We start from the raw sequence: 23615 nt of genomic DNA on the forward strand, positions 1-23615 counted from the left end.
GTGATTTTTTTTTTTTGTTGCTGCTTATGGAAATGTCAATACATGATGCAGGTAATTGTAGTTGACATCACAGTGGTCCAAGGTGGGGATAGTGATAAAAACGGAGCTGCTCTCGATTTGGAGGGAAGGTTACCATTTAGGAATGGGTGATGGTTTTGGTTTATTGTGCACAGGGAAGAATAAAAGCTAAGGCTTAGGTCTTAGCTAGTGGTTAAGAAGTCTTGCTGCTCTTTTGAGAAAACTAAGCATCTTCCCAACACCCAAATCAGGTTGGCTTACAGCTGCTGCCTGTGACTCCAACTCCAGAGGATCCAGTGCCATCCCTTCTGACCTTCAGGAACACACACACCCCAACCACACAAATGCATGACATGTTAAAAAAATAAATTTTTTAAAAATTGGAAAAATACTTAAGTATTTTTATTAAGTTAAGGGAAATTAGTAAAAAAGTTTTATACTCCACATATTTTCTAGAAGGAGGCACTGTCGAGGCATAATTGTAGTAGACTTGACACTAGCTGTGATATGTGCTGTCATTTTGTTCTTAATGATGGTCTGGTAGCACAAGCCTTTGATCTCAACATTTTTACAGGTAATGCTGAAAGATTGTTCACAAATTCAAGGCCAACCTGGGCAGCACTTAGAGACCCCCATCTCAGCATTGGATCAGGAATGAAGCGCAGTGGTAGAACGCTCGCCCAACATGAAAAAGAGTTCAGTTCCCAGCATTCTTTACCCTCAAATGAAAATAACATAACCTCGTTTCACAGGTTGTTGCTCTCTAGCCGCTATGAAGAATCCAAGCTTGAGTCCTATTGTTGTTGATGTGCGCGTCGCGGAATTTTAGTTGCTTTGCTTTATGGAGGTCTCTAACTTATTTTGTGTCTTAGTTAGGGTTTATGTTGCTGTCATGAAACACCATGACCAAAAAGCAAGTTGGGGAGGAGAGGGTTTATTTGACTTACACTTCCCTATCACTGTTCGTCATCAAAGGAAGTCAGGACAGGAACTCAAACAAGGCCGGGGCTGATGCAGAGTCCATGGAGGGGTGCTGCTTATTGATTTTGTCTCCATGGCTTGCTCAGCCTGCTTTCTTATAGAACCCAAGACCACCAGCCCAGGGATGACACCACGCACAGTGAGCTAGACCCTCCTGCATCAATCACGAACTAAAAAAATGCCATGCAGGCTTGCCCACAGCCTGATCTTATGGAGGCATTTTTTGTTGTCATTCGTTTTTGTTTCTTAAGAGTTTTAATCCCAGCACTCAGGCTAGGATTAAAGACCTGCACAACCAGACTTGACTTGGAGGTATTTTCTTAATTGAGGATGTCTTCCTCTCATGTCTTAGCTTATGTCAAGTTGACGTGAAACTATCCAGCACATCTCTTGCCTCTCATTCAGTTTCTATAAGTATTTTAACTGTTGCCTCTTGGTTTCTCTCCTGCAAAGTAAGGACAATACTTGTGCTCTAGAATTGTGCCAAGGACTTGGTGCAGATGTTTGTAGAGCTGCTGCTGTGTAGCAATGAATGCTAGCCATGGGTTGGTATTGCTGCTGCTGTGTGTTGCAGGATAGAATTATTTCTTCTCAGGGAGACTAGAAGACAAATGAAATTGACTGCTTTTGGCGGTGGGAGGAGGACAAGGTTCTGCATAGTCTACGTTTATCTCTGAGTCACAGAGCTCTGCCTCCTGAGGGTTTGGACTAAAGATGTGACAACACCCAACTTCTGATCGCTTTTTTGATAAAGTATTTCTAAAAGGGAGCAGTAGTCTGTGCTCTTTGCAGTACTTACTTGAATTATGCTCACTGGTTACTTTACAGGTTGATCTTTAGTTGCTTTTCTTGCCATTCTTAACCGCTCTTATTATCTACTTAGCATTTGTGCTTTGAGAGAAAATAGTAGAAGCAGAATCATTTTTCCATGGTAGCAAATCATACTATTAATGTGACTCCTTACTGCCTAGTCCATTTTCTCCCAAGTCAAGTCTCTGTGAGCGTGGACTGCCTTAATTCATCACTGCCACCTAGTCTTCCTTACTCCAAAATTCTTGGTTTGTTGGGATTTTACCCATCATACATTTAGTGGATATTCCTATGGGGCTTTCTGTTCCACACAATACTATATGGTGTCGAACAAAGCAGCACAATTCTGCCTGTGAAATTACTGAACATGGAGAATTGGTGGCTGGAAGATGACTAGTACCTCAGCTGTACTGCGGAGCATCTTGCTAATGTTGAGGAGCTACATGTATTTGTAATGGATCATCATTTTTCTCAGCCTACTTAATATCATTTTGGAAATGGTTTCCACTTTATAAATAGTTGTACTTCTCCTTTATTCTAGATATAAATCATAATACTTCAGGATCCCATTATGAAAATTGCCAGCGGGGACCTGTGTCTTCTACAAGTGACTGTAGCACAAGCTGTAAGAATGCTGTAAAGGACTTGTTGGAAAAAGAAGCATGGCCCTCAGCCCCTGGCAGTGATCCTGAGTTGGCCTCAGAATGTATGGATGCTGATTCTGCCTCCAGTTCTGAGTCAGAGAGAAACATCACTGTCATGGCTTCAGGGAATACAGGTGGTGAAAAAGATGGCCTTCGGAACAGCACTGGACTCGGTTCTCAAAGCAAGTTTGTGGTTGGTAGCAGCAGCAATAATGTGGGCCATGGAAGTAGTTCTGGGCCATGGGGCTTCCCCCATGGAGCCATAATAAGCACATGTCAGGTCTCTGTGGATGCTCCTGAAAGCAAATCAGAAAGTAGTAACAATAGAATGAATGCTTGGGGCACTGTAAGTTCTTCATCAAATGGAGGGTTAAATCCAAGCACTTTGAATTCAGCTAGCAACCATGGTGCCTGGCCAGTATTAGAAAACAATGGACTTGCCCTAAAAGGGCCTGTAGGGAGTGGGAGTTCTGGCATCAATATTCAGTGTAGTACCATAGGCCAGATGCCTAACAATCAGAGTATCAACTCTAAAGTCAGTGGCTCTTCTACCCATGGTACCTGGGGCAACCTTCAGGAAACTTGTGAGCCTGAAGTAAGTGGTACACAGAAGGTTTTATTCAGTGGTCAACCTCAGAATATCACCACTGAAACAACTGGACCAAATAACACTACTAACTTTATGACCTCTAGTTTACCAAACTCCGGTTCAGTACAGAATAATGAACTGCCTACCAGTAATCCAGGGGCCTGGCGTGTGAGCACAATGAATCATCCTCAGATACAGGCTCCGTCAGTTATGAATGGCACTTCCCTTTCTCACCTTAGCAATGGAGAGTCAAAAACTGGAGGCTCCTACGGTACTACATGGGGTGCCTATGGTTCTAATTACTCTGGTGACAAATGTGCAGGCCCTAACGGCCAAGCCAATGGTGACACTGTGAATGCAACTCTAATGCAGCCTGGCGTAAATGGGCCTTTGGGCACTAACTTTCAAGTTACCACAAATAAAGGGGGAGGTATGTGGGAGTCTGGGACAACAAATTCCCAGAGTTCACCATGGGGAAGTGGAAATGGTGCGAATTCTGGAGGAAGTCGAAGAGGATGGGGAAGTCCTGCACAGAACACTGGCACTAGTCTACCCAGTGTTGAGTGGAACAAACTGCCTAGCAATCAGCATTCCAATGACAGTGCAAATGGCAATGGTAAGAAGTTTACAAATGGATGGAAATCTACTGAGGAAGAGGATCAGGGTTCTGCCACATCTCAGACAAATGAGCAAAACAGTGTGTGGGCCAAAACAGGAGGCACAGTGGAGAGCGATGGTAGTACAGAGAGCACTGGACGCCTTGAAGAAAAAGTAACGGGGGAAAGTCAGAGTAGAGATAGAAGAAAAATTGATCAGCACACATTACTCCAAAGCATTGTAAACAGAACTGACTTAGATCCACGTGTCCTATCCAACTCTGGTTGGGGACAGACTCCTATTAAGCAGAATACTGCCTGGGATACAGAGACATCACCAAGAGGGGAAAGAAAAACTGACAATGGGACAGAGGCCTGGGGAAGCTCTGCAACACAGACTTTTAACTCAGGGGCATGTGTAGATAAGACTAGCCCTAATAGTAATGATACCTCATCTGTATCAGGGTGGGGCGATCCCAAACCTACTCTGAGGTGGGGAGATTCCAAAGGCTCAAACTGCCAGGGGGGGTGGGAAGATGATTCTGCTGCTACAGGAATGGTTAAAAGCAATCAGTGGGGGAATTGCAAAGAAGAGAAATCTGCATGGAATGATTCGCAAAAGAACAAACAGGGGTGGGGTGATGGACAAAAGTCAAACCAAGGTTGGTCCATTTCTGCCAGTGATAACTGGGGAGAAACTTCCAGGAGTAACCATTGGGGTGAGGCTAATAAGAAATCCAGCTCAGGAGGTAGTGACAGTGACAGGTCCATTTCTGGTTGGAACGAACTTGGTAAAACTAGTTCTTTTACATGGGGAAATAATATAAATCCAAATAATTCATCAGGATGGGATGAATCTTCTAAACCTAATTCTTCCCAGGGATGGGGAGACCCTCCAAAGTGTAATCAGTCTCTAGGTTGGGGAGATTCATCAAAACCAGTTAGTTCTCCAGATTGGAACAAGCAACAAGACATTGTTGGATCATGGGGAATTCCACCAGCCACCGGCAAGCCTCCTGGTACAGGCTGGCTGGGAGGACCTATTCCAGCTCCAACAAAGGAGGAAGAACCCACAGGCTGGGAGGAGCCATCCCCAGAATCTATACGACGTAAAATGGAGATTGACGATGGAACTTCAGCTTGGGGAGATCCGAGCAAATACAACTACAAAAATGTGAACATGTGGAATAAAAACATCCCAGACGGCAGCAGCCGCTCAGACCAGCAAGCACAGATGCATCGTTTGCTGCCATCTGCAAGTGCCGTCTCAAGCAAGGAGGCAAGCAGTGGCTCTGGTAAGCGTTCCTCTTTGGAATACAGTGGTATTCTGGAAGCAAACTTTGTGTTGACATACTGTCTTAAGATTTGTTTAACAGAGCACTTGGATATGCACATCGAGGCCTTTCAGCTGTACTCTAGGAGTCATGTTCACCAGGCAACAACTTGGGCAATGTTGCTGTGAACCTTACATGTTCTGTTCTCCGTTAGGAATGTAAAAGGGGTTAAGTATACTTCTCTCAGTCTGAGTTAAGGCTTAACCAAGTGACTGAGTACAGTACTATAGGTATTTGGTATTCGACTTTAGAGGAATTTTCTAAACTAGGCATCTAAATTTTAAATTAAAAAGTCCACATCTACTCTGATAACAGTGGATATAGTGTGTGCATCTAAAACATTGCACTGTATCTTTCTAGTATATTCCCACTTTTCCTCTCCTATACTGAGCAAATTCTTTTCTGTATAAATTGATATAGCAACATTTTCTTTAAATGTGACAGGGCCTGTATTTCCTTTTTTAATGGGGATTTTGTTGCGTGATGTTTCATTGGATAGAGAGATGGCAATATTTTCATGAATTCTTTTGATACTTAATTGTGGTTTGTTTGCTTGTCTTTAAATATGAGTCTAGTCTGATAATTTATGTTTAACTCTTAGGGCAGGCATCTTTGTTTTCATTCTTTAAACGAAAATTTTGTGGCCTTTTTTTGGTCTTAGACAACTTCCAACGTGATAGTGTAAACTTTTCTTCCTGTGTACTTTTAAATGAACGTTAACCAGTATGTATAAAGTGCATTGCTCACCTAGTGTAGTCGTGTAGTCAGTTGTTGTCTATTGCAGCACTGGGGGAAGGGCATCCCTCCCATAGGTGCGGCTGGTATAGCCCTTCCACCACACCTGCCGCCTCAGATCACAAGCTTCTGTTCAGTTAGGAACTAACTTCATCCTCAAAGGAACAGGATTTCCTATAATTATTCAAAAGAATCTGCCCTAGCATCAGAAGGCAGTTTTGAAAGAAAAGGTTAAAACATTATACAGTTAAATTATATTAGTGCAGAATAATTTATGTTCTTTATATAAAGTGTGCCTCATCTTGTCGCAATGTCATTGTTTGGTGTGTGGCTGTGAAGTTCTTCGTCTTGTTTTCCAAGTATTTCCTTGTCCTTTATTTGTTATGCTTCCTTATATGCATGTTGATGACTTCTTTTCCCATACTTTCTAAAGGCTGGGGTGAGCCCTGGGGGGAGCCTTCTACTCCAGCCACGACTGTAGATAATGGAACTTCAGCCTGGGGTAAGCCCATAGACAGTGGTCCCAGCTGGGGAGAACCCATTACTGCGGCATCCAGCACATCCACGTGGGGCTCCACCTCTGTTGGTCCACAATCATTAAGCAAATCTGGTAAGTTATTTTTGATCTTTAGTAGCCATTTTGTAGTGGTACTGATGAACTCATTAACTATATTTAAATAATAGGCTAATGCTTCTAAATTGTCACTGATGTAGCTTTATGATGTGGTATATTCTATATGATGTTCAATACATTTTTCTCAAAACTGTAACTACTAATGACTTATATATCCTCCACCTAATCTAATTTCTTTCTTATCTCATTCAATTATTTAAAACTGACTTAGCTTTCATGCCATTCAACCTGAAAGACTAAATATATGTATTTATAATATGTAGTTATTTATATATTATAAATAAATTATAAAATACATTTTATAATTTGTATAAATATTTATAATTTATTTATACAGTATAACAAATGTCCAAGCCATTAAATCTTAACTGAGAAGGACCCTGAGATACAGATGAGTGAATGTTGTTTTTTACCATGTTAGGGTTAGGATACCTTGTAGGAACCTCAAGAGCTGTGTGTGTGGAGATTAATTGCTTACTACCTGCGACTTCAATACTCTTTGACCAGTCCTGTAGAAACATATAAAACTAATTCTTTTGAGCCTCATCCATCCTCTATCCTTTGTGTCATTTTAAAGATCAAGAAGCTGCCATTGCCTGTGTCTAGTTACTCTCTGATTTGCCAGGTGGTGATGGTAACACACCTTTAGGCCTAGCATTCAGGAGGCAGAGGCAGGAGGATATCTGTGAGTTTGAGGCCAGCCTGGTCTACAGAGCAAGTTCCAGGACAGGTTCCAAAGCTACACAGAGAACCCTGTCTCAAAAACCGAAAAGGGGGAAAAAAAGAAAGAAAGAAACCCTCTGATTTATGAAAACATGGGAAATTTCATTGATGTTTTTTTCTAGTGAACTTTCAATGCAAAATAAACATGTTTTCTATTGCATGTATTTGAGAAGGTGTGTTGTGTTTAGCTCCAATGTCTCTGCACTGTGATATATGTTTGCCCTCTTGGAAGAATTGTTTCATTAAAGTCTGTCTTTGTATCACAAATCTACAATTCAGGGCCCAAATCTATGCAAGATGGCTGGTGTGGTGATGATATGCCATTACCTGGAAGTCGCCCCACTGGCTGGGAAGAGGAGGAAGATGTAGAGATTGGGATGTGGAACAGTAACTCATCTCAAGAGCTTAACTCATCTTTAAATTGGCCACCATATACCAAGAAAATGTCATCAAAGGTAAACATTTCAAGACCTTTGCTCTTGAAACTTTAAATCTGAAAGGTAGTTTACTCACAGAAAATTAATCTATTCTGCCCATTTATGGCAGTCAGTACAGTCCAGGCAACCCCCAACTTAGGTATAGCCTCTTGAATGGGCAGCTACCTAGAAAAACATAAGACCACAGGAACTTCCTTTCTCCCCACTGCTACAGCTTGGGATTTCTCTCCTCCTCAACTCCACCAGTACTGCTTGGGGCAACCCCAGCCCCAGCCCCATCCCCAGGTGGTCCAGCAGTGGTGAGGATGAAGAGAAGGGCAAATCTCCATGTTGACTCTCCATCTCACTGCCAGTTCATCTCCATCTTCATTTTACCTCCTCACTCAGAGTCCCAATTTTCCCCTTACCCAAAATCACCATTCTCTTTATTCACTGATCATCATTGTCCCTTCCTCATCCCTAAGGTCCTGTGATGAAAATCCCTAGGAAGGGCCCCGGTTCCAGATTGTGTTCCCATACCTGGCTTTACATGAGAAATGTATTTGTTCAACACATAGTCTTTTATATTCCAAGGTCTTCTGAAGTTTTGGAAATTGCACCAGTTTGCCAAATATGTCTAATGTAGAACCAGGTTTAGGAACTATTGTGTCCTGGGGAGTAGTGTTGGGGGTTGGGGGCTGGAGGCAGAGTCTCCTGGGACATCTTTCAAAATAGGTACCCAGTCTCACAAGTGACTCTGAAATGTCCTCATCACCCTTTTTGAGAATGATTGTCTTTGAGGACCTTGATAAGTCATATATTTAGTGTATACCTGGCCTAGCTCAAGGCCAAGGTTATTCCCTTTTAATCCTGGGATTCAAAGTCTAGGACCTGCCATTTTCATTTTATAATTTTTTTCATTTGGCTGGATTTGCCTATTGATGCCTGGCCATGTAGCTTATGATGTGCTTTTACATGTTTTACATAAATCATTGATTCTCATAACCTTCTGAGATAGGACACTGAGGAGGAAGTTGAGACTGGAAAAGGTGGTGACTTGCCCAAAGTTGCATAACTAGTAAGTGACAAAGCAAGGACTTAAGTTTAGGTCTTGAGATTCAAAACCTTGTTCTTCCCACTGGACCATGCTGTTTTGTGACTTTGTCTTTCCTTACAGGGTCTGAGTGGCAAAAAAAGGAGAAGGGAAAGGGTGTGTAGCCTTTTTACTCTTTCTCCTTTGTCTCTACTAGTAAAATCTTTAGACAGCAACTGCAAACTCTTATTTAGCTTCTGCTGTGTGCCAGGTACTGTGCTTGGTGCTGGGGTTCCCATACACTGAAGAGCGGCCCCTTCAGGGGATCCTAGTCTCTGGCGGGGCATCAGGCGAGCTTCATGGGCTATCGAGCTCCACACAAATGTGTGCTGGGATGTGAAAGGTGCCTGGGGTGGCCTGATAGAACTGAAAAGTCAATGTCTAAAAAGAAGTGACAAAGAAAGCTGGCTCTGTAGTTAGATGAAGGAAAGAGAAAGTGTTATCATTCCAAATACTTGAGCTTCATTATTTACTAAGTATGGAGCCAGTGAAATTTAGTAGAAAGCAACTTCTGTGGCTTTTTAAAAACTTAAAGAGAACTGTCTAACATTAGTGTGTAAGACCAGCTGGAGTAGAGGAAGGACCATAGGTAGGGATCTCAGGAGGCTACTACAGCATCCCAGGTGGCAAGGAGAAACAGTTAGAAATGCATTTAATAATGGAAGGGGCAGAGATTGACAATTGTTCAGACCATGGGAGGCAGTGGAAGGGGGAACAGGAACCAGAGATGCCTTCAGAATCTTTGGAAAGGGTTAGGTGCTTGCTTTAGAGCTCTGCCTTTGTGGGGAGTTAAGAAGCTGTGCTCTGTTTCACAGTCAGAAGGAACAGGTAGTAGCATCGGGAAAGAGACATTCATACCCAGAAGGTCCTTTGGTCATCACATCAATGTGAGGCCTAGATCTCTGGCTTCCAGCTTACCTCTGTGACAGCTGCCATTTATGGCCCTTTGGTTCTCTATGTAATTATCTGTACTGTGTAGCCCACCAAAGCAGCTCAGATGCTGCTCAGGATATTGTGTTCTTAGCAACACAAATTGAAAATTTTAAAGACATTATGATATATAAATACTTAGCAGGTACTTGGTGGGGGTCTTTGGTTTTTCAGCAGAGTGCTCATATTATTAAGTTGTGGATTAAATTGTTACGACTAATTTGAGAACCTATTTATTGTTTTTTACTTTGATATGAGAATTCTAAAAGTCCAAATAATGATATATGTCAGAGAGTACAGTCCATTTTAAAGTCTTCCATTACACAGAGGCCCGTTTTTCTCTTCACGGGTCAGTAAGGCCCTTTGCTTTTGTCTTTTCCTTCTGACTGCCTGCCTTTAGAGATTTCTCTATACATTACAGCTATACCAGAGGACTGGAGCAAAGGAAGTTGAAAATCAAATGAGTTTATTTATTTAATTGCTAACAACTCTGGTGAGAGTTGATTGAAGGAGAAAATATTGGCTAAAAATGAGAGTTGGGAATTGTCTTGAAGTTTGATTAGTCCATCACTATGTCCAGATAATTAGAGATGGCCATGGCATCTTCTCTACTCTTTTATTTTACAAAGGGAATGATGAAAGGTGGAAACAAACAAGAAGACGCATGGATAAATCCATTTGTTAAACAGTTTTCAAATATCAGTTTTTCGGTAAGTGTGTTTTCTTAGCAGCCTCAACCTCTTTAGTGGTGGTTCATAATTTATCCCAGTTTTATTTTTTTATTTTCTTCACAATTATTCCTCATTGTTAAGTCTTTAAAATATGAGCAGAGTTAAGAGTAAAATTAGCCAATCCTTAATTCTTAAATTTTATAATTTTCTGCACATTAAAAATACACTAAACCATAATAAATAAATAAAAACATAGGACTGGAGGGGCAGTTCCACGTTGAAGAGCACTTGCTGCTCTCCAGAGGGCCAGAGGTCTGTTCCCACCTTTTACTTGGGGGTGGTTAACAGCTACTTCCATTCTAGCTCCAGGGCATCTGAAACTATTCTGGCTTCTGCAGGCTATTCCAGACGTGTGCCAAGCATACATAAATGCAGACAAATTTAAAAAAGAAAAAAAAAGTATGATCTGCTTGTAGTTCAGATGATGAAACACAGGGAAGTTCTTCACTCCTTGTTTTCTTTGGTAAAGTCTGCTAACACATTGCTTTTTCCAACTTCAGAGAGACTCACCAGAAGAAAACGTACAGAGCAATAAGATGGATCTTTCTGGAGGTGAGAGAAAATTAAATCATTCTGAGTTGGTATTTATCATTGACAAGCCTAGAGAGTTATGATCTTGCAGAAAGTACCCTCACCCAGTGCAGGAGAGCAGCCCTGGCTGCTCTCCACAGACTTGTTGCTGCACTGTGTGAGCACACGTGAGTAAAGTAGGTTTCGCTGTTCCTGTAAGGGGCACATCACTGCGCTCAGGTAGTGCTAGTGTCTGGCAGGCTCTGCTGTCCCAAAGTCCCATCAAGAGTAGGGTTATTCAGGTGAAAGGTTTAGCCATCTGGATCAGAGGACGGTGCATAAAAAGACTTAGATAAATGACAGATACATCCTAAACCATAGTCAGAAATGCCAGCCAGGCCATGACTGAGACAATCAATCTAAACGTGGTGGTTTTAGGAAGGGAGGGCTGGGTAGTTGGTGCAACCTGACTGGGGGAAGGTGCTGCATAACTAGATCAGGCTAAATCAAAAGTTAGGGTATTTTTACTTCATTCTGAAAATAGGGGGTTAAAAAGGTTTGTTGTTGGGCTGGAGAGATGGCTCAGTGGTTAAGAGCATTGCCTGCTCTTCCAAAGGTCCTGAGTTCAATTCCCGGCAACCACATGGTGGCTCATAACCACTGTAATGAGATCTGGTGCCCTTTCTGGTGTGCCGGCATACACACAGACAGAATATTGCATACATAATAAATAAATATTTATAAAAAAAGTTCAGATTAAAAAAATGTTTGTTGTTTTGGGTTTTTTTTGCAAATGTGTATTATTATAGTATTTTCATAAATATCTATGATTTCCTGTTGCTTCTGCTCTTCCCCCCCGCCACTGGTCCTTTCCCCAAATAGTCCCTCTCTGCTCCCCACCCCACACACACACTGAGAAAGACAATGGAATGCCTAGATTAATTCAGTGGAGACTAGGATTAGGCTTAAGAGAAGTTGATAATTATTATAAACAGTTGGCTCTGGGAGGCGTAGGAGATTTTGTGATTTCCACTTTGCCCTTACAGCTTACTAAATGGTAGTATAATCAGAGCAGAAGAAAGACAGGGGGCGTGGGGAGTGGCAATAAATGGAGAAGGAAAGATGAGCATAAATTACAAATTATCAACTGACAAGGAGTTAGAGTAGCAATGGGTTTGCCTGTAAAAAAAAGGGCAAAGAGACTGAGATGGTGCCCAGAAGAGCACCCATACCTTATATAGAGCTCTTGGCTTTGTGCTAGCCAGCTGTGTTGTTGTGGTTACCACCCCAGTGTGATTGCATGATCCTCCCTCAGAGGAAGGGAAGGACCACTCTCAGGAAAATGTTAAGCTAGAAGCACTGCACTGCTGTGCAGAGCCAGGTGGCAGCTGGCAGCTTCTGCTGAGGTGAGCCCTGGGGGCCTGGGCTGCAGAAAGTGAAAGCAAACTAGAACTGGGGGCCGGCCCTTTCTTGTAGTGTCTTTCCTGCACTCTTCACTTGCTTTGCTGCCAGCCAGCAGAGAGAACAATCATATAAAGAGCAATAGTACATTCCCCCCTTACAGTGAGAACGAACCCAAAATACTGATTATAGGAGGTGGGTACTGAGAGGACACCTCCCCTTCCATAGACATTCTGCTGTGAGTGCTTGAACTTGAGCACAGTGGTGAGACGACTCCATTGTCATCCCATACCCATCGTCCAACAGCTTGCTTTCTTGTGAGAAAGACAGGGTGCGCAATCCCCCAGAGCCATGTGCCACTGAGGAAATGACCCTCAAGCCAGTTTCTTCCTAAATACTACATTAGAGTTAACTTTCAGTAACTTTTGAATAAAGCATAATGGGAAAGAGAAAGGAAATGATTAGCCCATACAAATGTTCACACATTTCACAACTAATTGAAAACATGAGACACACTGCAGGTGGTTTCAAGTGGGATGAGAAGCATTTCAAATGTTGAAATTTTGGACTTGAGAATATTTCTACAGCTGAACATCTGTAATCCAAAACCTATACTTTGGGCAATATTCAAGGTGGGGCTGCTAAGCCTGTGCCTCATTTTTATGTAGTTGCTCATAGCTCATCCTTTACTTTGGTGTTCCTTCTTACATTTCTTACCCCTTCCTTTCCAATTCTTAGCTGGGTTAACTAGTGGGCTCATTCAAACCTATCTCCCAGTGGTTTCCATCCTCAAAAGTACTGCCTGTTTTTACTGTTGTAAGTATTCATGACCCTTTAGTAAGCAGAGAAGTACTAAGAAGCAATTCATAGACTCCCTGGGTTCCAGAATATCTCGACTGCCTTCACTCAGTGTCAGAACACTGTTGTCCACTCCATAATTCAAAGCTGTTTGCTCCAGCCCATAGACTGTTCCTGTACCTGCCTGCTTGCTTACAACATTTGGGGGACAGACTCTCCAGGTGCCTGGCTTTCTTGTACATTTCATTGGAACCAGATTTGTCTTGTTGGAGGCTTTGTCCAGGACCAAGATCTAAAGAGCAGAAGCAGGAGTTCTAGAAGTGGTGTGGGTATCACTGAAAGACCCACTACCTCAGACCTGTGGTTTCTGGCATATTGAGGCCCACTGACCATGTCCTGTAGAACAGAATTTGTACTCTGAGGATGTTGCCTCCCAACTGGCATTATCACTGAAATCTTCAATAAGCTTTTCTACCCAGTTGGCTAACAACTTTCAGGTGATGCCCTGTGTGGTAATAACAGGTAACTCCACATCCTGAGCCTGCACCACACTTCTTTTGCTGTGAAGTAACTGATGGCCTGACACAGTACTGTGAGGTACCAAGACAGTGAAGAAGGCATTCTCTGAGACTGGATAGCAGAAGCTTTGAGGACAAGAACAGCTCATATGCAGAAGCTGTGTCTATCCCCATGAAAGCAAATCTGCCACCACCATGGCTTGCCAAAAGGCAGAAAAATTATGATGTAGTTGTGGAACTTGCTGGGTAATACTACAGATAACATAGGTAGCACACCAAATACTGTTTCAGTGCTGTTTAAAGGTATGTGAAGAGCTGACCACAGTGTTTGCCAACCAACAAGGCATGAAGAAGCTAGCAGTGCTCTGGACCCCTGGGTCATGCTTTTCACTCCTCACTGACCTAGAAGCATTGTCTGGCAAAGCCCCAGTGCTGACTGGCAAAGAAACGGATAAATAGATCTAGATGTGTTTTTATAGAGTAGTCAAACAAAGTGAATTTGGAAAGAAAGGACATATCAGCAGCTGGCCATTACTAACAGTTCTCTAACAAACAGGTTTGATAGGTGTCTTCCTTGAGTGAGAGTAGGTACTGGTGTCTCTCGTTTGCGGGGGAGAATTGAAGAGGGGTATTACTTGGGATTATTGATGATTGGGATGGTTTTTCAGGTACCAAAAGGTAGACTATTAAGATACTTGGTGTATCTTAAGAAATTAATGGGGCTGGAGAGATGGCTCAGAGGTTAAGAACACTGACTGCTTTTCCAGAAGTCCTGAGTTCAATTCCCAGCAACCACATGGTGGCTCACAGCCATCTATAATGAGATATGGTGCCCTTTTCTGGCATGCAAGCATACATGGAAGGAATGTTGTATACATAATAAATAAATAAATCGTTAAAAGAAATTAATGGCATTTTAAAAGATGTTCTGTTTAAAGAAATTATTCTTTTTAAAGACTTTTTTACTTGCTTGGAATAAGGGTGTTTTGATGCTGATAGACATCTCAACATTTGCAAAGAATCACTGGGTGAGATTCTAGGATTGAGGAACCTGTGTAGAACTAAGAGACGAAATCTTTGTGAAGAGATATGAGGTAGATCTGCTAAGTTAGCATTCAGAATACAGGCTTTTGTATTTGGAGGGTCACTTGAATGGGGACAGTGACATTGAAACCCCAGTAGTGAGTGAATGTTAGAAACACGTTCGAGTGCTCTCCACATTGAGTACTGAGTAAACCCAGGTGTATATCCAAGGAAAAAGAGGTGATGCGTACTTGTGGAGAGGAAAAGAAAAGCCAGCCTTGCCAGTGGAATGATTAGGATAAACCACTGTTGGGTTCTCTGGGGTTTGTTGACTTAGGTAGGTAAATTAGAGGTAGGTAGGTAAATTAGAGGTTGGCAGTGTCCAGCAAAGATGAGGTCAGTCGGTCTTATGGCAGAGCAATCAGAACAAGAAGGGTAATAAGCAGAGAATATCTTGGGTTGTTTTGTTTTGAGAGAGTCTTACTATTATAGCTCTGGCTATACTGGAACTCACTCTGTAGGCCAGACTGGCCTTGAACACAGAGGTCTGTCCACCTGCCTCTGTCTCCAGAATGCTGGAATTAAAGGTGTGCACCACCATGCCTAATCAGACAATATCTGATATCTTATAGAAGTGAAGACATTGCCCTTTCTGGTCTCTGGCTTCCCCGGCTGCTTACTAGGGGCAATATATCAAGTTACAAACATATAATTAGTAAGACTGAAACATTTAAGTCCCATTTGACCCATAATAAGTATTCACTAGATGGTGGTTTATCAAAGTGGGAGGGATGTTTGTTATTGTTATCTTGTTACTTGCTAATGAAAATCATTTTTTTTATAAAAGCAAGCAGATTCAGGGTGGGGAAAATGCTCAGTTGGTAAAGTTTTTGCTTCACAAACATGAGGACTTGTTGTTCATTCCTCAGAACCCACAAAAGATACCAGGCATGCTGGCATGCACTTGTATTCCCACAACTGGAGAGGCAGGCACAGGAGGATTCCTGGAACTGCCTAGCTAGCCAGTTTATCCTAACTGGTGAGGCCAAAGAAAGACCACATATACATAAAATACTAAGCGGATAAGAGATGATGTAAGATTTCTTAGGTTGCTTAAGAAATCTGTAAAATGAGATTGTTAACTGCTTTCTGCTTACCAGTCCCTTTTCAAGTTAGTTGGTTCATAAAATAGTACTCTGTGTTTGAAATATGTTATGTGTAACATACAGAATTTATGCAATAGAAATGTAGTTGCTTTTGTTTTGTTTTTTGTTTTTTTGTTTTTTTTTTTTTTTTTTTTTTTTTGGTTTTTCGAGACAGGGTTTCGCTGTGGCTTTGGAGCCTGTCCTGGAACTAGCTCTGTAGACCAGGCTGGTCTCGAACTCACAGAGATCCACCTGCCTCTGCCTCCCAAGTGCTGGGATTAAAGGCGTGCGCCACCACCGCCCGGCTTTTTGTTTTGTTTTTTGAGACAGGGTTTCGCTGTAGTTGTAGAGCCTGTCCTGGAACTAGCTCTTGTAGACCAGGCTGGCCTCGAACTCACAGAGATCCGCCTGCCTCTGCCTCCCGAGTGCTGGGATTAAAGGCATGTGCCACCACCGCCTGGCCTAGAAATGTAGTTTTTAACATGTGTTTATTGAAGCAGAAATGGTTTCATTTTGGAAATTGAGCATTTTGCTTTCTACGTAAATTTTTCTAAATGAAACAAATTGATTCTCTTCCTGCTGATAATAGTTTATTGCATTTATTAGGAATGTTACAAGACAAGCGAATGGAGATAGATAAACATAGCCTAAATATTGGTGATTACAATCGAACGGTCGGGAAAGGTCCTGGCTCTCGGCCTCAGATTTCCAAAGAGTCTTCCATGGAGCGCAATCCTTATTTTGATAAGGTACAATTTTTTCTTCCTTCCTTCCTTCCTTCCTTCCTTCCTTCCTTCCTTCCTTCCTTTTTATTTCTTTCCTTCTTTCCCTCTTTCCTTTTTAAAATCTCCAAGACTAATCAGCCATACCTTTAATAGCATAATATTTTAGGAAAAAAATGTATGTAATATAAAATAAATATAAGCAAGTGCCTTTCCTATTAATGGGCTTTTGGTTTATTGTTTCATTTATATATATCAGTTTAGCATAGAGGTTATGTGTATATTTTCTTCTTAATCCCATGAAATATGTGTTTGGCTCTTTTTATGTGCTCTAGAATTAACACTAATTTGATCTCTTCTGTTTTCTGCCTGTTTCCTGTTGGTGCTGGAATGTCATGTGACTTCTCCTCTGTTCCTGCAATGATTTCTCCCTTCTACTTGTTTGCTTGGCTGGTGTTACACATCTTTCTGTCTGTCCAATCAGGATGGCATTGTAGCAGATGAATCCCAAAACATGCAGTTTATGTCCAGTCAAAGCATGAAGCTTCCCCCTTCAAATAGTGCACTACCTAACCAGGCCCTTGGCTCCATAGCAGGGCTGGGTACGCAAAACTTGAATTCTGTTAGACAGGTAAGTCCAGATGTGCATTGTAGGCTTTCTCTTGAATGATCTGTCTTAGTAGTAATGTCTCTCTTGTGTATGTAGTTGCTGTGTTTAAACAGTAGTATCATATAGTAATGAGTGATTCCCTGAAGAATCACTTTGTTATTCTGTTGGTTGTTTTCTAGAATGGCAATCCCAGTATGTTTGGTGTTGGAAACACAGCAGCACAACCCCGGGGCATGCAGCAGCCTCCAGCACAACCTCTCAGTTCATCTCAGCCTAATCTCCGTGCTCAAGTGCCTCCTCCATTACTCTCCCCTCAGGTAAACAAGCTCTTCTCCTCTTTTCTGGGGAAGAACCTTGAATAAGTTTGTGTTTAGAGGCTGAAGTGATGGCTGTTCTTCTAGAGGACCCATTTTGATTCCTACCCACATGGCAGCTCCCAGCTGTCTGTAACACTATTCCAGGGGAATCTGATGTCGTCTTATGGCCTCTTTGGGCATCATGCATGCATATGATTCACTGAATACATGCATGCAAAACATTTATACAAATGAATTAAAATTTATGTTTGAGATGACCAGTGAACATCATAATAATTACTGACATCTTGGGATACTGCAAGTACCATTTGGCTGTTGTTGCAAAAGTGTGAGAGAAGGATTAAAGAATGGTTATTTAAATCTAAAATGTACACTATTTTCTTTTTCTCTTTTTTTTCCTGTAAAACCTCTTCAGGAGGGCAACAGCAAAGTCAAATAGGATGGTTAGGATTTATCTTCGTTATTTTGACCTACTCTAAAAGAGTGTGTGTGGAATTCTCTAAAAGAGTGTGTGTGGAATTGTTTCTTAGTTAAGAAAAATACACTTTGAGTGACTGTCACATCTCATAAAGGAGCTCACTACTTTTAACTGCCTAATTGATAATTAAATTGCACAGTATGCTTAGCTAGTTTGAGATATTGCAGCAACATTACTAACTTAACCATTGTGATCTCAAGGTTCCAGTTTCATTGCTGAAGTATGCACCAAACAACGGTGGCCTGAACCCGCTATTTGGCCCTCAACAGGTAGCCATGCTGAACCAGCTATCCCAACTAAACCAGCTTTCTCAGATCTCCCAGTTACAGGTAAGTATTTATTATCTGCTTGGTATGCAGCGGGGGTTCTGCAGCAAGCACTGCAGTAAACAGAGGCATTGCGTCCATAGCCTGCATAGAGCTGACAGCCTGTCAGAAAAGATGAAGAGTGAGCCTGTGTGGAAAGAAGTTCAAGATGTTGTCCAGGGGAGATCCAGCAAGGGACTATAGAAAGGGAAGCATGATTAGGAAAAAAAAAAAGCCTGTTAAAGTAAAGCTGGGGGGGGGGGGGTGTTTCATTGGTAGAGGTTAACATGCAAAGCCCTTGGTTCTATCCATAGCATTACAAAAGATAGATTGAACCAAAGACAGGGTTTTTGCAGAATTTCTGGAAACTAGATTGATATTCCAAGAAAGAGGTTTTTACTATGTGAGGCAGGACCTGGGTATGTAGTATAGTCCTATAGGTTCACTGACCGTAGTCACCCTTAAACATTCTAATCTGCAACAGCTCAACAGTGAGAACCCTTTTCCATCTTCTTTCAGCGATTGTTAGCGCAGCAGCAGAGGGTGCAGAATCAGAGAAGCGTGCCTTCTGCTAACCGACAGCAGCAAGACCAGCAGGTAGAAAAGCCCTCTCCACTGGTTAATGAAAGAATTTTATTAAAATTTAATGAAGTGTGCATTTTTAGTCTGCTGTTTGTCCATAAGTTATAGTAACTATAGAACTTTGATTGGTGTCCTTCCTCCTGGAAGGAGGTAAGTTCAGAAATAAAGAGTGTGTACTTGTGAAGATTCACGCTCACAATTTTCCTGCCTATTTTGCTGTTTGAAGGGTCGACCTCTTAGTGTACAGCAGCAGATGATGCAACAGTCTCGTCAACTTGATCCAAGCCTGCTGGTGAAGCAGCAGACTCCGCCTTCTCAGCAGCCGCTCCATCAGCCAGCCATGAAGTCCTTCCTTGACAATGTCATGCCCCACACTACACCCGAGCTGCAGAAAGGGCCATCGCCAGTAAATGCTTTCAGCAACTTTCCTATAGGTGAGTTCCTGTTTGGCCACTACCCAGGTTACCTCCACTGCCTTTGCAGCGCTATTCTTCAGCACAGCCCTGGCCTTAGAGATGCTACTTATTGGGGAGTAACTTGTACGATCTCCTAGATTAAGCTCATCTTCATGCTTCGGGGATGGAGTCTATGTGTTCACAAAAACCACAGTATTTTAGAAAGTTGTTCTAATGAGAAAAGGATAGACTAGAGGACACATTTGTTTTCAGATTCAGACTGGGATGTGCAGGGACAGAAAGTCTGACGACAATGTTACTAGGAAGAGAAATGATAAGCAGGTGCTGCTTATGGGAGGTACTGGGAATAAGCCCATTAGGTTTGTATTGAATTAAGAAAATAGGTATGAGGAAGACTTGCCTCTTGTTTTCTCCTAGATCACCAGTCTTTTATTCACTGAGGAAATTCAAGGCTTGCATGTTTTCTCTTCCCCGGGTTCCTATGTTTGGATTCTTGGTTAAGCATAGCTCATTAATTTTTTTTTCTAATCCCTCTCCTGCCTGAACAGTAGTTTCATGTAAATGAGCCATGTTGTTGTTACCCCAGCTCTTCTGAAGACCTTAATTCTCATCACATATTCTGGGCTGTACACAGCAGCTGGAGTCTGTGTTGTTCCTGCTGGTATTTCTCTCTGACTGGGAGGTTTCTAATTTGGTTCTTCTGATGTTATGTAATAGACTCTGTGCTAGGGCAAGAGTCCTTGGGATTGTTAGCAGAAACAGTCCCCATGTCAGTTACCACTGCTAAATACTTTAGAAGGTGCTAAAGGTGAAGGGAAGTGGTTCCACTTGACAGATACAGAACTGTGGAGAGCAAGTTGCAATGTTTCATCTCCAGGTGGCCTTTCCATTCTGCTTCACCTACATAGATACTACACAATAGCCCTGAGCAAAATTTGGCCACTGTCCAGTTTCACAAGGTTTTATTAGAACAGAACTGTTACTTCTTTAACATAATGTCTGTGGCTGCTTTTGCATAGTAACATAGCGAAGGCTATACATATATTCCCCAAGCTACCTTTTGAAACTTTATGCAGAGTATTTGAAAATTCTTGGTCTAATTGACGGGTCTAAGAGCAAAAGTTTGTTTTCCACAAAAAATGGAATGTAGTGTTGAGTGGTGGGCTGCGTTCCCGCCCGGCTACTGCATGGCTAGCTTTATACCCGAAATAACAACACACAAATTGTATTCTTTTAAACACTGCTTGGCCCATTATTTCTAACCTCTTACTGGCTAACTCTCATATCTTGATTAACCCATAATCTGTGTAGCACCACAAGGTGGTGGCTTACTGGGAGAGATTCAGCATGTCTGACCTGGTGGCTGGATCCATGGCATCTAACTTACTTCCCTTGTTCCCGGCATTCTGTTCTGTTTACTCCACCCACCTGTGTTCTGATTTATCAAGCCAAGCAGTTTCTTTATTAATTAACCAATGAAAATAACAGACAGATGATCCTCCTCCATCAATGGAACTGGGAATAATTTAAAGAATTTATACTACAGTCCTAATACTGTATTTTAAGACCATTGAATTTCAAACTTGAAAATAAGAACTACTTGGGACAGTGTTTAGACTTTTGCTTCATGACAAACATTTGAAGTGATTCTAGTGCTCGTAGTACCTACATCACACTTTCAAAAACGCTGGCTTTCTGTCAGTTTTCTGACTATAGTTTATAAAGCAGAATTATCTGTCCTTGGGGCTGGAGAGATGGCTCAGCAGTTAAGAGCACTGCCTGCTCTTCCACAGGTCCTGAGTTCAATTCCTAGCAACCACATGGTGACTTGCAACCATCTGTAATGAGATCTGGTGCCCTCTTCTGGCCTGCAGGCATACAGACAAACAGAATACTGAGAATACTGTACACATAATAAATAAATAAATCTTAAAAAAAAAAGAATTATCTGTCCTTAGACCAAGAGCTTATCTGAGGAGATCATGCTCTATCAGCAAAGACTCAAATAAATTGTGCCTAACAGATATGGGAGTCTTTCTCTCAGGTGCCATTGTTGGAGTTAGGATAAATAGCATCTTTTGGCTAGTTAGCCATCTGTAAAGTAATGAACTTGAAATCAAGAACTGACAATTGAGAGTGATCATACATTATACATGACAGTCTGAGAAAATAGTTAGAGTACAATTACAAACTGTATATAGTCCTCTTAAAACTTTTTTCTCCTATTGTGTGAAGTTTTTAAATGATAAAGCTTGTATGGATGAATAGTTTTACACATGTACAGCCCTTGTGATTTGAAAGCACAGTACTGTGTAATATTAGAGGACCTACTGAGCCACACACCTGTGATTGGACTGTATATGTGTGTTTGCTGAAGGACATTAGGCAGCATTGAAAACAGTTCCTGTAAATAATTTTTAGAAAGTAGAAATTTGATTATGGAAGTAAAATGTCCTGTTTTATAATTTTTAAATTTTATTTTAAAGGCTTGAACTCAAACTTGAATGTAAATATGGATATGAACAGTATTAAAGAACCACAGTCAAGACTAAGGAAGTGGACTACAGTGGACAGCATTTCTGTGAACACATCTTTGGATCAAAACTCCAGCAAACATGGTATCAATTATAGTCTTCGACTTCTCTTGGGGGAAAAAAATGTGGGGTGGGTATGGAGGTAAGATTGCTTAGTGGTTGAGTATGTTTGTCACCAGGTCGTACAACCCGATAGGAAGAGAGCCAACTCCGACCCACTTGTCCTCTGAACTTCACGTATACACTACACACAGAAACACATACGTATAAAATAAACTAAATAAATAATAAACCCGGGAAACACGAAATTTTGACCTTTATCTCTTTTGTGTTTATGTATTCCAGCACAAAGTTAGTAGAGATAGAGACCTAGCACTTGGGAGAAAGATTTTGTCTTCATCAGAATGAAGTATAAGCAGAGGGGCACAGAGAAAGGAAAGAACAGGAAATATCCTGGAGCCACTACGGTTTTCCACCCGCTCTTCATGTGGTGTGGTGTGCTGTCTGTCACAGAGCACTGAGTGCTTCTTTTTTCTTGCATCTTTATATAATAAACTGGGCAGTCTGGTGCTTACATCCCTAATGAGAAGCTTTACTCCATTTGCAAAACTAAGAAGTGACTATGCCAGTGTGGCTTGCTTACATTTCGTCGTCATTGTTTTCTTTGTAGGTGCTATTTCAAGTGGTTTTAGGCTGGAAGAATCTCCATTTGTTCCCTATGACTTTATGAATAGCAGTACTTCACCAGCCAGTCCTCCAGGTTCAATAGGAGATGGCTGGCCACGTGCCAAATCGCCTAACGGCTCTAGCAGTGTTAACTGGCCACCAGGTAAGATGCTCATAGTGCCTCTGTGTTGTCTGCTTTCACCAGTGGTTTGATCTGGTTTTATGATCAGAAGTGCAGCCCTGACACAGTGAAAGGGCAAACATTGTCTGCATGCTCCGGTTCCTCTGCTCCAAGTAGTGATCATGGCATGGTTCACTGACCTGTGTGGAAGTCTCAGAGAGTCCCCTAGTGGGTGGTTGCTCTCTGGCTCTGTCAGAGGATTCGCTTGACACAGAGGCTCACTGGAAGTGCATCTCTGGCCTGCCTAAGTTTCTGCAATGCTATAAAGATAGAAATTTAGAGAAATTATTTCATTTGTATAAATAAGCAAGTTTATATAGGGGTATATATAATCCTGTTACCAGCCTGGCCTTTTAGGAGGCATTGTTACATAGGTTTTAGGAATGATTGGATATTTAGTTTGTATTTTAAAGCCATGCACTAAATTTGAATTTCTGTTTGCAGAATTTCGCCCTGGTGAACCATGGAAAGGTTATCCAAACATTGACCCTGAAACTGACCCTTACGTCACTCCTGGCAGTGTCATAAACAGTCTTTCGATTAATACTGTGCGGGAAGTTGATCACCTCAGGGACAGGAACAGTGGTACGTAGGGCCTGAGTTGTGCAACAGCATAGGATAAGAACGTCTCCAGGTGGCTGGTGGGAACAGGATTCCCTCATTCCTCACATCCACGGGAACTGGGACATAGAAAAGCAATTAACTGTGGCCACTTTTAAGATGCTGAGGATTTGTGGCTTGAGTAAGTGAACACCAAGACATGCAAACATTTACTTTCTGATAACGCTGTCAGCGACTGCCAGATGGACAGTTCACTTATAGTCAACAGTGTTGACATGCTTTCCTCGGGAGAAACAGCCTGGGCTCTCAGGGCTTCAAACACTGAAATTCATGTATTTTCTAAAGGGCTGTCAGGTGAAATTACCCTGTAACTATCGTGGGGCTGTTTTCCACCATAGGCATATGTGAATATTTTGTCTGTTATTTTGCACTAGAAGAAAAATTAATGAAATGAGTTAGTGAAACACTAAAATAACTGAAAACTTGTAGTATAATTTACAAAGGAAATTCAAAAGTGTCAACTGTTTATACTAATATGAACTTATTAAGATAGCAAGTGTTTGCCACATCATAGTGCTAATTGAAGAGTCCTATCATCCTGAAATGGCAGAATC

General features: G+C 41.7%; 1 protein-coding gene across 5 annotated transcripts in view; it reads left to right on the plus strand.

Moving 5' to 3' along the window:
- Tnrc6a (trinucleotide repeat containing adaptor 6A) overlaps window positions 1–23615 on the plus strand; it is an 82031-nt gene that overhangs the window by 52654 nt on the left and 5762 nt on the right. For 3 of the 5 annotated variants that reach the window (XM_075972114.1, XM_075972119.1, XM_075972116.1), the window contains 15 exons: window positions 2351–4933; window positions 6141–6317; window positions 7344–7519; window positions 8658–8690; window positions 10133–10213; window positions 10735–10786; window positions 16236–16378; window positions 16836–16982; window positions 17141–17278; window positions 17957–18085; window positions 18581–18658; window positions 18870–19077; window positions 21546–21677; window positions 22264–22422; window positions 22885–23025. In XM_075972114.1, coding sequence (XP_075828229.1) covers window positions 2351–4933; window positions 6141–6317; window positions 7344–7519; window positions 8658–8690; window positions 10133–10213; window positions 10735–10786; window positions 16236–16378; window positions 16836–16982; window positions 17141–17278; window positions 17957–18085; window positions 18581–18658; window positions 18870–19077; window positions 21546–21677; window positions 22264–22422; window positions 22885–23025 — 4377 coding nt within the window. The remainder of the gene's footprint in view (window positions 1–2350; window positions 4934–6140; window positions 6318–7343; window positions 7520–8657; window positions 8691–10132; window positions 10214–10734; window positions 10787–16235; window positions 16379–16835; window positions 16983–17140; window positions 17279–17956; window positions 18086–18580; window positions 18659–18869; window positions 19078–21545; window positions 21678–22263; window positions 22423–22884; window positions 23026–23615) is intronic. The other 2 variants (XM_075972118.1, XM_075972117.1) reach the window with 2 other exon arrangements.

Source organism: Microtus pennsylvanicus, chromosome 5, assembly GCF_037038515.1.
Source record: "Microtus pennsylvanicus isolate mMicPen1 chromosome 5, mMicPen1.hap1, whole genome shotgun sequence".
Taxonomy (NCBI): domain Eukaryota; kingdom Metazoa; phylum Chordata; class Mammalia; order Rodentia; family Cricetidae; genus Microtus; species Microtus pennsylvanicus.